This window comes from Podarcis tiliguerta (assembly GCF_965153285.1).
Source record: "Podarcis tiliguerta genome assembly, chromosome: 9".
NCBI classification, from domain to species: Eukaryota; Metazoa; Chordata; class Lepidosauria; order Squamata; family Lacertidae; genus Podarcis; species Podarcis tiliguerta.
In genome coordinates this window covers 49744179-49759769 of record NC_139542.1, presented here as the reverse complement: position 1 = coordinate 49759769, position 15591 = coordinate 49744179, and the positions used below count along the sequence as shown (strand labels likewise).

General features: G+C 40.4%; 1 protein-coding gene across 2 annotated transcripts in view; it reads right to left on the bottom strand.

Moving 5' to 3' along the window:
• Positions 1-241: 241 nt before the first annotated feature.
• Positions 242-15591, bottom strand: part of SNX25 (sorting nexin 25) — a 48049-nt gene continuing 32699 nt past the window's right edge. For both annotated transcript variants that reach the window (XM_083458096.1, XM_083458097.1), the window contains exons 8-19: positions 13707-13838; positions 12847-13122; positions 12149-12304; positions 9706-9837; positions 9395-9535; positions 7768-7881; positions 5814-5978; positions 4870-4987; positions 3868-3934; positions 2556-2737; positions 1718-1818; positions 242-830 (exon numbers count right to left, since the gene is read on the bottom strand). In XM_083458096.1, the coding sequence (XP_083314222.1) occupies positions 750-830; positions 1718-1818; positions 2556-2737; positions 3868-3934; positions 4870-4987; positions 5814-5978; positions 7768-7881; positions 9395-9535; positions 9706-9837; positions 12149-12304; positions 12847-13122; positions 13707-13838 (1665 nt within the window). In that variant the 3' untranslated portion in view covers positions 242-749. The remainder of the gene's footprint in view (positions 831-1717; positions 1819-2555; positions 2738-3867; positions 3935-4869; positions 4988-5813; positions 5979-7767; positions 7882-9394; positions 9536-9705; positions 9838-12148; positions 12305-12846; positions 13123-13706; positions 13839-15591) is intronic.

Sequence of the window (15591 nt, the reverse complement as noted above, 5' to 3'; positions counted from 1 at the left end):
GCTTTAAAAAGAGCCACATTTAGGGAAATAGCTATATAAATGATATCAAGAGGGGATGAAAGGTTTAAGTGAACAGGTTATTAGTATCATTGTTTATGCAATGAATGCCAAGTCATTCATTCATGTGATTTATGACAACATGAAATCTATGTTCTGCACCTTGCAGAATCAGTGCAATTCTCTCTGAAAGCAGCACTTTGGCCCACTGAAAGTGTAGCTTAATTATGAAACACTACAGTTAATTTTTGTTATTTATTGCTTACAAAGGCTCCAAACTATGGGAAATCTTTGGTAAAAATAAAAACAATAAAATTTACACAATATCTTTACATATATTGCACAACAAGGCTCTTCAATACAACAAGAAAATAGAGGAATGTTCATTATCCTCAGCAAGGAAATTAACTGTACAACATTCATTGGTATACCACTAAAGCAAAATGCCTTTCATAAATGTTTTAAAATACTCTATAGTTCTTATACCTTATATTAACATTTACATTTCAATCTGCATCTTAAACAGAATTACTCATGTAACAAGTTAAATAAAAGCCAGAAACTACGCAGTGCTGGCATTCTACCGTATCGTCAGTTCTTTCAAGTCTTGTTTGCTCCATGTAGAATTTAAAAAGAAAAGAAAAATACAAATTTGCAGTAGTCCTCAGCCAGCCCTCTGTGGAAAAGAGGGAAATAAGTTACATGTCTGCTTTTAAGAACAGACATGTCTCTAGTAATTCACTTGTGCAGATTCAAACCTGAGCTGCCTTAAGCTGCTCTAAATGAGTTCGCAACTCAGGACACAGTTCAATTAGCAGCAATTCCAATAACACCTGGAAAAGAAGAGAGATTAAAAGCGTTTTCCCCCCTCTTTCTGAACCGGTAATTACAAACTTGGATAGCAAGTCATTAATAGGTGCAGAGACCAAGCCCACACACCCTGCCCCCAAGGGCTACCACAGGGGCCCCACAGTGGTCAATTCAGGAACAAGAGGCATACATGGAAGGAAGCAATTACTGTAAAGTCCACAGATTATTGTGGGGCCCTTTACGCAGAGTGGCTGTCCAGTAAAAGCCTTTTCTAAGGTATTATACCTGGTTCCACAAGATCTCGCTGGAAGCTGCCACGCAACTCTGGCGGTGGGCAGGGCACAGCCCCATGAGATTCCACCACACCAGGTAGCTGCTTCAGGCTGCCTCATGGGTGGGCTTGGCCCTGTCTGGAAGGCTACAGGTTGTCCACTATGTACTATGGTTCATTGGTTGCTTTTAAAAAAAACAATTTGCACATCTGACAGTTGTAGAACCACACATGGAAAAATGCTCTTGGTAGCTCTCTGGGGAGGACCAAATCCTTATTATTCATCAATGTTTACTGGCACATACAGGGCTCTGCACAGATTTTCACATACCTACGAAGACCTCAAGGATTAGTAAATTTATCAGGTTTAGATTATCCCTCTTCCTCCCAGTCTAAAGCAAAATCTCAAGCAGCACAGACCTTCAAGGGGATTTTATCCACATTTCCCTCAGTGGATCTCACCCATCCCTGGTTAAAACAAATTCTGCAGATAATTCTAAAAGGTTAGAGGATAAAACAGCTACTGTTGCAGGCCAAAGGGTAAATGCCAGAAACTAACACCAAGAATCCAAATTCTGAGGTCTGAAGGAAGAGTAATTTTAAGTAACAAACCCATGCAAAAATGTGCTGGTAACTCACATAAAGAAGATGCTTATTGGCCTTGGTTTCTTGAAGTGCATTGAAGACTTTGATTACACCATGGCGAGCATTTTGCTGACCAACGAGACTCTGTAGTGTATCTGAAAGAAAAGATATTTAATTTTGGTGACGTATCTGCTAATGTGTTTTAAGAAATTCCAATGAATTAAATATATATATATGCAATGAGCAATGTAAGCTGTGTATTGAGATACTGATTCAAAAGCCTGCATATCCAAAATGTTAAAATAGATTCCTGTTATCTATCTTTTAAAAACAAATCAGAGATTTTATCATCAAGAAGAATATAATATGGATTAATACACATGTAAAGTGCCTTTTTGTAAAGTGTAAAGTGCGGGAGGCAGTGGAAGACAGAAGTGCCTGGCGTGCTCTGGTCCATGGGGTCACGAAGAGTCGGACATGACTGAACGACTAAACAACAACAAAGTGCCTTTTTATTTTCAATATTTGGGTGCAGTAGATTTAGTTCCCTGCTTCTCTGCTTTTTCCATATCACCTAAATGCCACCCTGATTTCTTTTAAAAGAAACAGTTCTTCTACCCACAGAATAACATCTGACAGATGTCAGGGATCTGTATAAAGGTTAAATATGCAACTCTGTGTGTGTGTGTGTGTGTGTACTTGGTTTGCTTAAAATTTAATCTCATAGAATCTCACAGATTTGCTTATTAAAGTGGGCAGAGTTTAACTCTGCCTGTGGAGTGTTTTGAACATTCTAAGGGGTAAACAAATGGTAAATATTGTTTATTACCATAATCTCCTTTGATTCATTACAATCTGAACGTTAACATGACAAGTGATTTGATATGCTCACCTGGAATGTTTTCAAGTAATTTTTGCTGTGCTTTCTGTTTCGTCTCCCGGCTTTGCTCTTCACTTCTGGGCTTTGAGCTGGATGCTAGTTTTCCATTTGGCCAAAAAGCATCTCGGAACACATTGATGTAGTAAACAAGCATTGGTTCACTGAAGATCCAATTTACAGTGTCACGAATTTGCCTTGAGGGAGAGGCGTCAAGAAGAAATGGTCTTAATACTATAGCCAGAGGAGACATGCTTTTAACCCACTTTGAAACTTCCTAGAGACAACTTGTACATCAAGCAACAAAAATAGGGTTTCCACAAGGCAGATACAACATGTTGCTTAGACAATACAGCAACTTGGACTAATCTAAATGTTACTCTTACAATTGCAATACCTAAAATTTGGAAAATAAAAAGGGGGAAGAGAGAGCTAGGAACAGGACAGCAGTAAGCAGTGAAAACTAGGTTTGAGTAAAACAATAATTGGCAGTAATAATAAAATTATACATAAATGCAGCTATAATAATATTAACTATAAAATACAAACTTTTTAAGTTTTAACTTAAACTGTGATACTACTGTATTGTTGGGGGGGGGGGAGCAGAGGTTTATTTTTATTTTTTAAAAAAGGTAGAGGTGAATCCCACTTCAAAATGTTTGAGAAGCACTGTTCTATGGAAACATGCAAATAGCTAGAAATCCTCCATTCTCATGCCCCCTCTGGTGGCTTCTAGTCACATTATATTTCAATGCAACCACTGTGTGTCTACATCTAATACTGGGTGAAGAATTCAGCATCCTGAAACTCTTATGCTTTCATTTAAAGGGGGGGGGGGGAGGCAGGCAAGTTTCTAATCTCCAAAGCTGCAAGGACAGGTTTGGGCGTCTGTAGGGCATGCCTGATGAAGTCTCATAAGCTTGGCAATGTGCTGTGTAACTCTCATCTCCCCCATGCCTGACATAATTAGAATTATGCAAAATAAGCAAATATATACAAATTGATGCATATCACAAATTCAAATTTCCTTGGCACCAAATTTTGGGAAAGCCTGGCTCTCCCACCCACCCTGCTTTCTGGTTCAGCCCTGAGTACATAAGGATTTGTGGCATACAAGGCACATGGGGAAAGTTAAGAAAGATTTGTCTGGAATTCTGAAACGAAGCTTGTGAAATTTCAACTTTCCTTTTCTACATACAAAGAAACATGCAGAAGCTAGTTTCTGAACAAACATGCTAGCCATGTCGGTGCTGTTGTCAGCTGTTCCTGCATCAAGCAGCTGATTCAGAGTACAATTCTAGAAGCAGAGAAATCGTAATGCACTCACTTGTTGATGGTTCTTCCAAAAGTGATTTGAACTAGTGCAATTAGCGTCTTCCTCACCCACTTAAACACTAAAACAAACAAAAGCAAGCAGCACACAGAAGTCAACTCCAAGCATGCAGATAGGGTCTACTCAAATACTCTTAAGTATATGTTCAGGTTATGCTGTTTACTACGTAAAAATCCGCCCCCTTTTAATTACTACAAGTGATTATGTGACTTTTCCTACTCAGCAGCCTTCATAGAGAACCCAGACAATTTTTAAAAATGGCCAACCTTCCTAGTGAACAATTCTTTCCTAGTGCTTATTTGCACACAGATGGTTTGAATGTATCAGGAATCAAAACTCATTTATTTATTGCTGCCTATTTTCAGTGCTTTTTTCTAGAAAAAATAGGCACAAAGTTGTTACAGTAAGTGTCATACTTTTTAACAACAAAAAGAGGTGCTGGTATAGTGTACCCTTGAGTACCCCCTAAAAAAAAAGCACTTCCTATTTTACATTGAGGATTTTAGCATATAGCATGCAACACTAATACACTTTTTTCCGTGTTGAAATTAGCTAAAGAGTTACACTGCTCAACATGCTCAACTTCAGAATGTTTCTTTAGAGGGTTATTTCTGCAACACAGGGGCTGCGCATTAACACTAAACCATGACTAAGACATATGCAAATGAGGTGCAAGAAACCTGATTTGTGTGGGCCACGGGTAGAACAATTTTACCTGCGTAAATGTTGCAAGTGCACCTACCCAGGTCACAACCATGCTAATGCTACATGCAAAAAGCACACGTCTATGCAATGAGGTGCATGTAGAACATTTTACATACGCAAGTGCTTGATTTGACAGAAAACCACCTTCCCATATTAAAACTGAGCACGAAAATGTGGTGCATTTCTATCATCCTGATGAGTGCACTCACAGAATCATAGAATTGTAGAGTTGGAAGGAACATCACCACGGTCATCTAGTCCAACCCAACAATGAACAAGACCACTGCTTACTTCCTCGCAGCTCAAATATCTCTCCTATCAGCATGAAGCAAGGCTCAGCAAGGGCATCCCGTTTCCCATCCACATCTTCTCCATAGTCAGACAGGTCATCATCGTCTTCAGCCTCCTCCTGGACAAACCAAACAAGCACAGGGTGGCAAAGGTGGTTCCAAAAGTTACGGCGGCCATTTTTGCTCCCCATCTAAGATAGCAATCTGAGGCTGATCCCTCTACCTAATGGTGGAGCCACCCACACTGTGCTCATCAAGTCCAAGTCTGTACCTCCAGCAAGAATTTATATGCCTGAGACAGGCATCACAAATTATTTCAAATTAAACATTTAACTAAGAAGATACTATGTAATGCCCCTGCATATATAAAACAGCTGTCAGATCCAGATTTACGCCTCTACATCTTGTAGCCATTCAAAGGCTGTCCACTTGTTTTATGCTAATGCCAAATCTTCACTCCCATAGTCCATTATCTCTTACTCTTTCTTGCCAATAAATTAGTGAGGACAGCCATGGTAGGAAAGGTTGAGCAGAAGTGGCCACCTTGATTTGTTAAGACCAATGGTGCTTCTATATTGACAGAAGCTTTCTTGAATACTGGCTAGGCTTTGCTGCCCAGGATTCTTAAACTGGGGAAGGCATGGCTTAGACTTGGGTCTCATGCATGCCATTGTACGTGCTTCAATCACCAAGATTTGTGTACCTGGGCACAAGCCGTAATGGCTTTCACAATAGCTTTCAATGGAGCTTGAACAGTTGGTGCCAGCGAAATGTGGAGATGGCACAAACATTCATTGGCAACCTGCATTACAGTTGGCAGAGCGCTTTAATATGCTGTCCATTAGTTCATGTATTTAAATTACTTCTGCAGATAGTTCCACCTGAGATGCTTCCTATTTATTCTGGGTGCTCATCTACCGTAAATATTGCTCTTTGCCCACTCACCTCTTGATGAGAAAAGAAATCACCGGGAAGCCTCTCCAAAAAAGAAGCGAGTGAAAAAGAAGATTTCTTTCCCTGTACATCGATAACCTTGAGGTGTTCTGGAGAAGGGCTTAAAAAGGCATAAAGTGCTTCACTCTGACAGAGCCTTTCATCAGAAAGCAATTTCTGTGGAAAAAGAAAAGCCACCACAATTGTAATTTTCTTTTTTAAGCAGAGCAGATGAAGACTCTGCATGAGGGCAAGGAGTGCTAATCAGCACTGCCGATGTCAGCCAGTCTTAAGGGTTTACAAAATCAGCAGTGATTTCTGGAATCAATACACTTCAGTAGCTCCTAGGCACATTCCTGGCAAGTATGTTAATTGAAAACAGCACAGGGGAAGCATCCTGTTTATGCTTTTCGCACTGGTACCGTCTAAGTGGGAAGTGGACCTACCTAACAATGGCCTCAGAGAGTTGCTAAGGGACAATCTGTAGGCTTTGCCACCAGTGCGGTCAGTAGCTAACTGGACTTCTCCCAGTAGCTGCATGTCAATGGGTAGCTGGGTGGTTGTGCAGGCTACACACCCCTCTCTCTCCTTGCATACTGGTCAATTGGGGCCATCAAATAAAGCAAATCCCATCCCCACTCAACAGTACTTAAAAGAAATTACTAAGATGTTTTACATATTATTTGATCCTGAATAAGAGTTACTTAAGCATTGGGGGACGCAGGTGGTGCTGTGGGTTAAACCACAGAGCCTAGGACTTGCCAATCAGAAGGTCAGCGGTTTGAATCCCCGCGGCGGGATGAGCTCCCATTGTTCGGTCCCGGCTCCTGCCAACCTAGCAGTTCGAAAGCACGTCAAAGTGCAAGTAGATAAATAGGTACCGCTCTGGCGGGAAGGTAAACGGTGTTTCCGTGCGCTGCTCTGGTTCACCAGAAGCGGCTTAGTCATGCTGGCCACATGACCCGGAAGCTGTATGCCGGCTCCCTCGGCCAATAAAGCGAGATGAGAGCCGCAACCCCAGAGTTGGCCATGACTGGACCTAATGGTCAGGGGTCCCTTAAGCATTGGGGGAGGGGCTATAGGGCAAAGAGAACTGTAAAAGGATTTCCTAAGCATTTTTCTAAGGATTTCTAAGCATGGAACCCCTTGACTGCTTTCAACAGCAGTTTTGGAACTTCAATGAACTGCTCAGCAGAGCAACCTATAGAAAATTTTCAGCTGTATCACTATTTGGGGTTGGAGAAAAGGGTTGATTAATGAAGTCTGGTCATGGTTGATGGTATGAGTAAGACGCAAGAATGTGGTAGGATTCTGAAACACCACAGAATCCATCGAAAGGTGAAGTGGGAGATGTGGAGCCCATCTGAGAGACTACCTAATTTGTCCCAGAGAACGCAACAGAAAAGTAGGAGCTGTTATTAGCTACAGGCGCAGCCAACCAGAACAAGTGTCAAGAGCTGTTCACTACATTGGGTTGTATGCTAGAAAAGTCACGTTTGACACCACCAACCAGTTCTGAGTACCTGACAAGTGTACTTCTTTGATATGCTAAACATATGTAAACCTAAATTGCACATTTAAACAGATCCAAACATATGCATCATACCTTACTATAAGCTCAGGTTTGCACTTAAAATACCTTGAGTTATACATTTAAATAACATAGGCCTAAATCCAGAGCGATTTCGTCATACTAAAGTCACATCAACATCAACAATTAATTGTAAGTAATGCCCAGTTGAAATGAATAGAACTTCAAATTCGGCTCGCTCTGGATTTGGATTGAAGTATGTGAAAAGGCCAATAAACATTGGGGGGAAATGTGAGAATAGGCAATCAAGAAATTGAATTCCTTACTCTAAAGCCCATGCAAAAAGGTACAGCGCACCATTCTGAGTTAGTAAAATAAAACAGATATATATATATATATATATATATAGTGATTGCTGCTTCTTTGATATCTTACCTGTAAGAAGTTATTTAACTGGTTCTTTGACTTCTCCATAAATTTCTGGTCTACTGATTTAAAGGGCAGTTTGCTGAGTGAAGGCAACTGAGCTTTTTTTAATGATGGGAAGCACTAGGTGGGAGGACGGGGAAAGAAAGCAAATCACAATTATTTCTCCATTTTAATTTACACACTGTCTTTATTTTTGTCCTGTTCTATTTACGGTAGTCAGAAAGGGAAGAACTAGTTTTCGGCTTCTCTGCCTGTACCCTTGATCGCCTGCAGGAACTCTTCCATCAATCAGCCAAAAAGAGTAGCTCTAAGTGCAGTACTAGGCTGCAGAAATAAGCCAATGCCAGCTTAAGGCTCACTGGAACTAACATCTTGCAAAAAATGGAGAGTATAATAGGTTATAAAAGGGTAAGGTCAGTGCAATTAAGCAAGTGGAAGAAAGCTGTAAAGCCTTCATACAGCCAAAATAAAAATGGCAAAATAAGAATGAACCAACAAATAGTTGGAAGGAAAAAGAAAGAGCTATTGTGAAAATAATTTACTTTAGGTGTATATGAAAAGACGGAACAAAGCCTATGTTCACATTTGCCTTTCAGTGTCAGCTTAACATGTCATGATGCCTTCCTACCACTGGCTGCTGTCACTCACACTCACATGCACACATAGTATGCCTTGCATGCTATGCCTCTTTGACTCTTGATGTGCTTAAGCCAACTCTCCAAACTAACATGAACACAGGATAAAAAGTTTTAGATACAGCATATAAGCTTATACTCTTCTAGGATGTTGAGAGCCAGTGTGGACTATGCTCTAACAAAACCAGATTAAAAGAACGGGGGGGGGGCACATGAACATAATGGTGTTTGGTGCTGCTCTGGGCTCCTTTGAGAGGAAGGGTGGGATATGAATTTAGTGAATAAATAATAAACACACAGAAGGCACCCTGTGGTTGGAATACTCCCTGTGAAAGTACCAGCAGCAAAAACACAAGACAACAAAGAGAAAACTGCCAGGTTCCCTGAACAGAAAAATGTTGCTGGTAAGAATCAGTAAATGATTCTAGTGAACAGAAGGGAGACAAAACACCAAGAGAGCGAAAACAAAACAGCCCAATTTTCTGCCTCACAAGAGCAGAAAAGGGGAAAGGGGACAAAAAAATGGGGCTTATGATCAGTGGAGTGATACGTTCTGAACTGCAGGAGCTCATGAAGACGACCCCCAACTTGATTCTGACCAAACTAAGCCGCCTGATATATATTTTGCTCTAGGAAGGTTTAGCGTGGTCAGAATCAAGTACATGTATACACTTTCAGAGTTATTCTGTACATTACTTCTGGTAAATGAGCTAGAGGAGAATCAAAATTTGTGCTCCCAGACTTATTAGACTTGTCTACCCATGTACTCCCTGAAACCCAAGGGGTGCATTGGTGGCCAGATCTGACCCCCCCCCCCCCCCCAGCTCTCCTATCCCACTATTATTGAATCTGACTGCCTGGTGCTGGATAGGTTGTTGTTGTTTTTGTTGACAGACATGTCTGGCTCCTTCCCTACAATATGGAGGACAGAGGATACAGAAGTTGGCCATACAGAATATTAAAACTAAGCAAGAGCAATTTCCACATGTTCTCCATACCTCACTGAGTTTCCTATGTAGGCTTTGAAACTCGCTGAGCTTTCGGAGTACCGTCCATTCCTTAGCTTCAACGCTGCCAATCTCTTGTAAACTCACCATGACAGAGTAACAGGGCACTTGTTCACCATTTTCTTCTATGACCTAAAACAGAGAAAGGGTATTATTATTATTATTATTATTATTATTATTATTATTACTACTACTACTACATCATCATCATCATACTGGAAAGGGATATGCATGCACACCTACATGACAGAAAGGTTCCACTTATCTATATTTAAAAAAAAAATAGAAGGAAAAATTCATACTTCGCTGGAATTTATGAAGGCTTTCCACATGCCGAAATTCTCACACCACCAATCTGTTCTTTCAATGTGCAATTGAAGGTCACCGTGTTCTCGCTCCATCAGAGTGATTTCATCCTTCAGTTTAGAAACAATCTGCCAAGGAGGGGAGAAACCACTTGTTATTATCGGTTATCATATTCCTTCCTTCCTTCCTTCCTTTTTTTAAAGAAAATCTACACAACTATTGCAACGGATCACTCTGGTGCATGTACTGAAGGAAACAGATTAAAATGTGTAGCAATAAGGAAGAGAAATAAAAAATTGTCAGGGAGTGGAAGGGAAAGAGGCAAGGAATTTAGTAAAAGCTCCCAAACCGATTCCCCATCTAAATGACTCTGTCTTGACATAGCAGTACTGCTTAAAAGGTCATGCATAATTTGCTTAAGGTCACGTATAGTTCAGAAATGAAAAGCAAATTAAGCCCTGAAACTTAATGATAAATGAAGATTTAGTGCTGAGTTCATGAAAGATAGGGGGAAGGGGGAAATCACTATAGAAAAGTTTTTAAAAGATGCTGTGAACTAAAAAAATTAAAAATACTTAAGATATTGTCCAGCACTAATTCACTTAGATATTTTTTTTGGCCGGGGGGGGGGGGGAGGGGACAGTAGGCTGTCAGACAGCTGGGGAAAAATGCACATTCAGCAACCTAATAGATAATCTATGCAGAGAGGTCCAACATCATGGTGCAGAATTAGATTGTAAAGAGGCTTTGGAATCTTTGGACCTTAAAAAGCATGGTTATGCTACACACTATTTTTATGGGTACACACAGAATATTGTGTTTATCTGTAAAACTGTAACAAAGGCCTAGTGGCAACTGCATGACTTCAGATGAATGCATCACATAAGATGCATGAATGTGACCTAAAGGTAAAGGTAAAGGGAGCCCTGACCATTAGGTCCAGTCGTAACCGACTCTGGGGTTGCGGCGCTCATCTCGCTTTACTGGCTGAGGGAGCCGGCGTACAGCTTCCGGGTCATGTGGCCAGCATGACTAAGCTGCTTCTGGCGAACCAGAGCAGCGCACAGAAACGCCATTTACTTTCCCGCCAGAGTGGTACCTATTTATCTACTTGCACTTTGATGTGCTTTCAAACTGCTAGGTTGGCAGAAAACTGACTTAGCCATGCCTTAGTTGTTATATCGCAGCAACATTGATGTTAATGTATGAAGCCCAAGGATGCACTCAAGGATCTGAAAGTGCTGAGGTGGTACTGTGGTTGATTTTACTGAATCATGTGAGCAGGAAAAGTGAAATAGAATAGAAGAGGCTTATACTTGATCAAAAAATACACGAGTAACCAACTACCAACAATTTTTGATAAGCAACTCCCATAAAGGCAGTTTTACTAAAAAATATATATGTTTTTATTGATTCTCCATTGCTCATGGTAACAACAATAAAACAACAAAAATTAATTTTTTAAAAAACTTCTGGGTCATTTGACAATGTCTTACTCCAGAGGTTAGTTTAGTAGAACTCTCCACAGACTGCCATGTGTCAAAGGCAGGTTGTAAACATGGTCCTCTTGCTGTATGAAGTCATGGAAGGGTTGCCAAGTATTTTAAAATTAAAGAGGTTTGATATCCCCTTGATTGCTCATATCAGAACAAAAACTAGTTCTTACTGTTATACCAGTAAACACATCAGATTAATTCCACGTGGCAACTTTTCTCAACACAGTTGCAAAGCACCGAATAATATTTTCCTGTGATATTGCAATCAACCCACAAGGCAGGACCTTCCATGCCAACATCTAGGACTTGGTATCATTTTGTGTCTCATTTACCAAACCAAAGAGCAAGCACTGGTGCAGAACTGGAGAAGCAGGCAGGAATGCAGGTTTGATTCTATGCCATCCAAAAGGCCCATAGACCCTCATGCAGCATTTCAGAAATGCTAGAAAGCCCCACTGTCTATTCCACATTGTCACTAAAGTTCATAGTTCAGCAGCTGAGCACCAGCTTTACATGCAGAATGTCCAGAGCTCAATTTCTGGCATCTCCAGTTAAAGAATATCAGGTAATAGATTTGAGAAAGATCTATGCTTGAGTCCTTGGAGAAGAACCAGGGTCAGCTGGAACTGACAATTACTGGGTTATAAGCAATCAAAGATCTAATTCTGTGTCAGACAGCTACATATGTACTTATATTCACTGACAGAACAACACTGCAACCCGCATAAATTGCTAAGATCAGATTTTTAGGGTGCTGAGAAGGAAACACTATTAAAGATTGTATATCAATGCCTTTGTAGAACAATCAGTGGCTAATGAGAAGCCTGGAAAACAGCACCTTCCAATTTATTTTTTGAAGTGAAAGCTCTCTAGAGTCTATCTACATGTCTACTCTGAAACACAGTCTGCTAGTATAATGCATATAAATAACAAAGCCGCAAACCTTTTTGTCAGGTTTTGGTGAACTGCAGAGAGAATTTAGAGCTTGTCTCTTATATTCAAGTCTGTCATTTAGCTGGCGTAACTTATTCACAGCGTAACTGGCCTGCTCATTAATTCCGGAGCTTCCTTCATCAATAACTTCTTCACAAACTTGGTTCTAGAAGAGAAAGTATGGGTAGCCAACAGTGATCAATATACGTTAAAGTATAATCCATTAACTTGACTACCTGGTTTAACACACATGGTCTAAGCAGAAGTACGTAAATAACTGTGCCAACTAGAATAAGATGTGGGTTTGAATCCCGCCTCAAATCACAAAGCTCACAGGTTAGCCTTGAGCCAGCCACTATCTCACAGCCTAAATTACATCATGGTTGTTGTGAAAGTTAACATCATGTAGGAAAAGGACCATGAATGCTGCCCTAAAAGGGGTTTGATGGAAGATGTGTCTACCACTTACTCTTAGCCAAAATAATTAAATGGAAGCTCCAGGTACAGAGACAACACACCCAGTTGTTGGGGCAATAGTAGGAAGAGCTATTGCTGCCTGGCCACTGTTGGAAACAATGATAGACTAAGATGGACCTTTGGTCTGATCCACCAGCGCTTATGATCCATGTCCCCCAATATTACTATGCTATCAAATATTCTAGTTTTTTACCCAGTTTATCTTCCATGGCATCTGTAAGCATCACTCACCACTTCATCTTTGTCGTCAGATGTCATCTGAACGGTACTCCTCTCTTCTTCCTTCTTGATCAGCCTCTCATACAAATCACTGACAAGGAACGATGGGTAGTACCTGTCCTTCAGTGTTTCATAAACATCGGTCTGGATTTTGTAGAACACCTCAATGCCTTTGTTGCCTACAAGGCTCTGCTGTATCTCTTTATACAGTGACTTTTCCACAGTAATCTCTCTGCCTTCTACAAAGAAATCCTGATAGATTTGACTCACAAGTTGAGGTATTTCAGCCTAAGGAGGAAGAAAAACCAACATGAAGAGCTGCATCCATCATAATCAAGAACCATGCAGTTAAATATATGCTTGTTTATCCTATTCGGTTCTCTGAAGAATGACCCTTGGTTTTAAATACAAGCAAATAATTATAATCATAATCCACAGTACAGCATACTCAAACAGAAAGCAAGAAGGATCACACCCCATGCAGGTTTTTCTTTATTCCTTTTCATATTGCTGATCCTCAGCAACACATGGTAGGGAGATCACAGCAGCAGACTTCTTCTGCATGTGAACACTAAAAACATTATTAAAAAAATACCAGTGATCTGGAAGATTAAGTGTTAACTGTTTATGTTTTCGAACAGTCCATTTTCTTCACTCATTTCATGAAACAGGGAATTGGTTTTTAAATTTGGCCTGATTTTTGCCACACCAGCACAACTGACTGGACTGATAAAATATCTAGGAGCAGTTTATATGCAATTTGAATACTAAAGCCAATGCCAACTTTTTATACAACACTGGTTTACAATTAAAAGTCTTGCCAAAAATTATTTCCAATAACAAGGTATGACATATGTTTATCTACTTTGTACCTTGTTAGCATTCTTCAAGTATTCCACGCATTCCCAATAGCGGATCAAAGATCTCTTATCCACTCTTTCCATGTATGTTCGGAAGTGCTCTCTGTAGGATGGGTTGCACAAAATATCCTCAAATTGAAGAATCTGGAGGGGGGAGGGGGACAATTAATGACATTATTTCAATTAACTAATCTAGTTCACAGGTTACAAACCTCATTAAGCGCACTTATTATTGACAAAGTGGATTAAGGCTGGAAGGATCAGCAGAGATAATCCAAGATTCTGGATTCATTGTTTTTTATACCTTACCATTTTCTCAGCACTCTGATAAAAATCTTGGGAGACATTAAAAATGTTTCATGGGTGCAGAGATCATCAGTGCCATCTCCACAATGACCCCTCTTAGTACATGCAAGAATGTTTTTGTGTATATTAGGTTCAGCAGCAGCTCCTTGTACTGTGTTGGAAGCCGTTTTAATTTATTATTTATTAATTACATTTATAACCTACCCCTCTCTATATGGTCCCTGGGAGGAGTTGATACATAACTGCACAAAGCATTTTTTTAAAGAAAGAAGGTCTTTCTGAGCACCTCCGTTTTAAACCATTTCAAACTCCTTCAAAGGGCTGGACAAACACGAGTTTTGAATCCCTCCCCCCCCCCCCCCCCAGTTCCAAGGAAAAGTGTCTTTGTAGTAAGGAATTGTATCCAGAAATTGGGGGGAATAACTCAGCAGCTCATCACACAGCTCTCTGGATAGACAACCAAATACTAAAAACATAATAAGAATTTGTTTATTCCAAAGAAGCAGATATAGTATTCTGCTGTTAACCTCTTTAAAAATGGTGCGAAGGTACGCTATGTTGCACAGCCTTAAAAGACAATTTTCATGAGTGTTCAGGACACAACTGCTAAGACAATGGCCTACCTGATCACACACCAATTATTTACACAAGGAATTAAGGAACACACTATATTAATTTTCCTTTGTGTATCTTCAGAAAGAGCGACTCATTCACCCAATCCAGAAGTTCTATGAATTTTGCAGAACTCCTCCCTATAGTAGAGCCCCGAGGGGTGCAAAGTTTCTTCCATTCTCTTCTGTGTCACTGATGGCTCCATATGCAAGAGCAGCCCCCAACTCCACTTCTAATCTATACAATTTCCTGGTTGAAGAGCTTTTCCTCACCTCACCTTTAGTTTTGCAATCTGGAGCCATAGCAGTTATGTGTAAAACAGCCAGCAGGACAATCTTAGGCGTGCTTACCTTTAAATAAGTCCCAAATAAATAGACAGGACTTGCTCCCAGCAAACATGTCTGAAACTAGAGCATTAACAGCTTAAGCACTAGCTCATATAGCTTCACGCTGAGCTGCAAATGAGACACTGGAATCCACTGCTGTGCTGCAATTGTTACAGTACAGAAACAATGAACCTCGGGATCCAACATGCTCTAACCAAGAACTCAAGAAGCAACTTAACTGGAGTGGAGGGAAATAAACCTTCTAAAGTGTTCCTTATCAGCACAGTTATATGGCTGCTGATTTGCTATCTGTAACCAAAATCTAGTGGCTGGAAGGGCAAGCAAAATGTTCAGCATGAAAAAAATACATCTGTTTTGGAGGCTCAAAGTATTTCCTGAAAGACCCCAGAAAAATATGGTTGTAACCCTGTTCATTTCACCACCCGAATCAGCTATAGCTTCAGTGTTGATTAAAAGAAATTGAACTCTTCCTTCCTGTTAACAGCAATGCTGTCAGGTAGCTGGTAAGATTTGGCTGAGAGATGGTGGTTGATTTTTAGCCAGCAACAAGGAATGTGGAACTGCAGCTGCAGAGACTGCATGCAAGAGCGCCACCTTGTTAGTAGAAGGGGAGCCCTGCAGGGGTGTCCTAT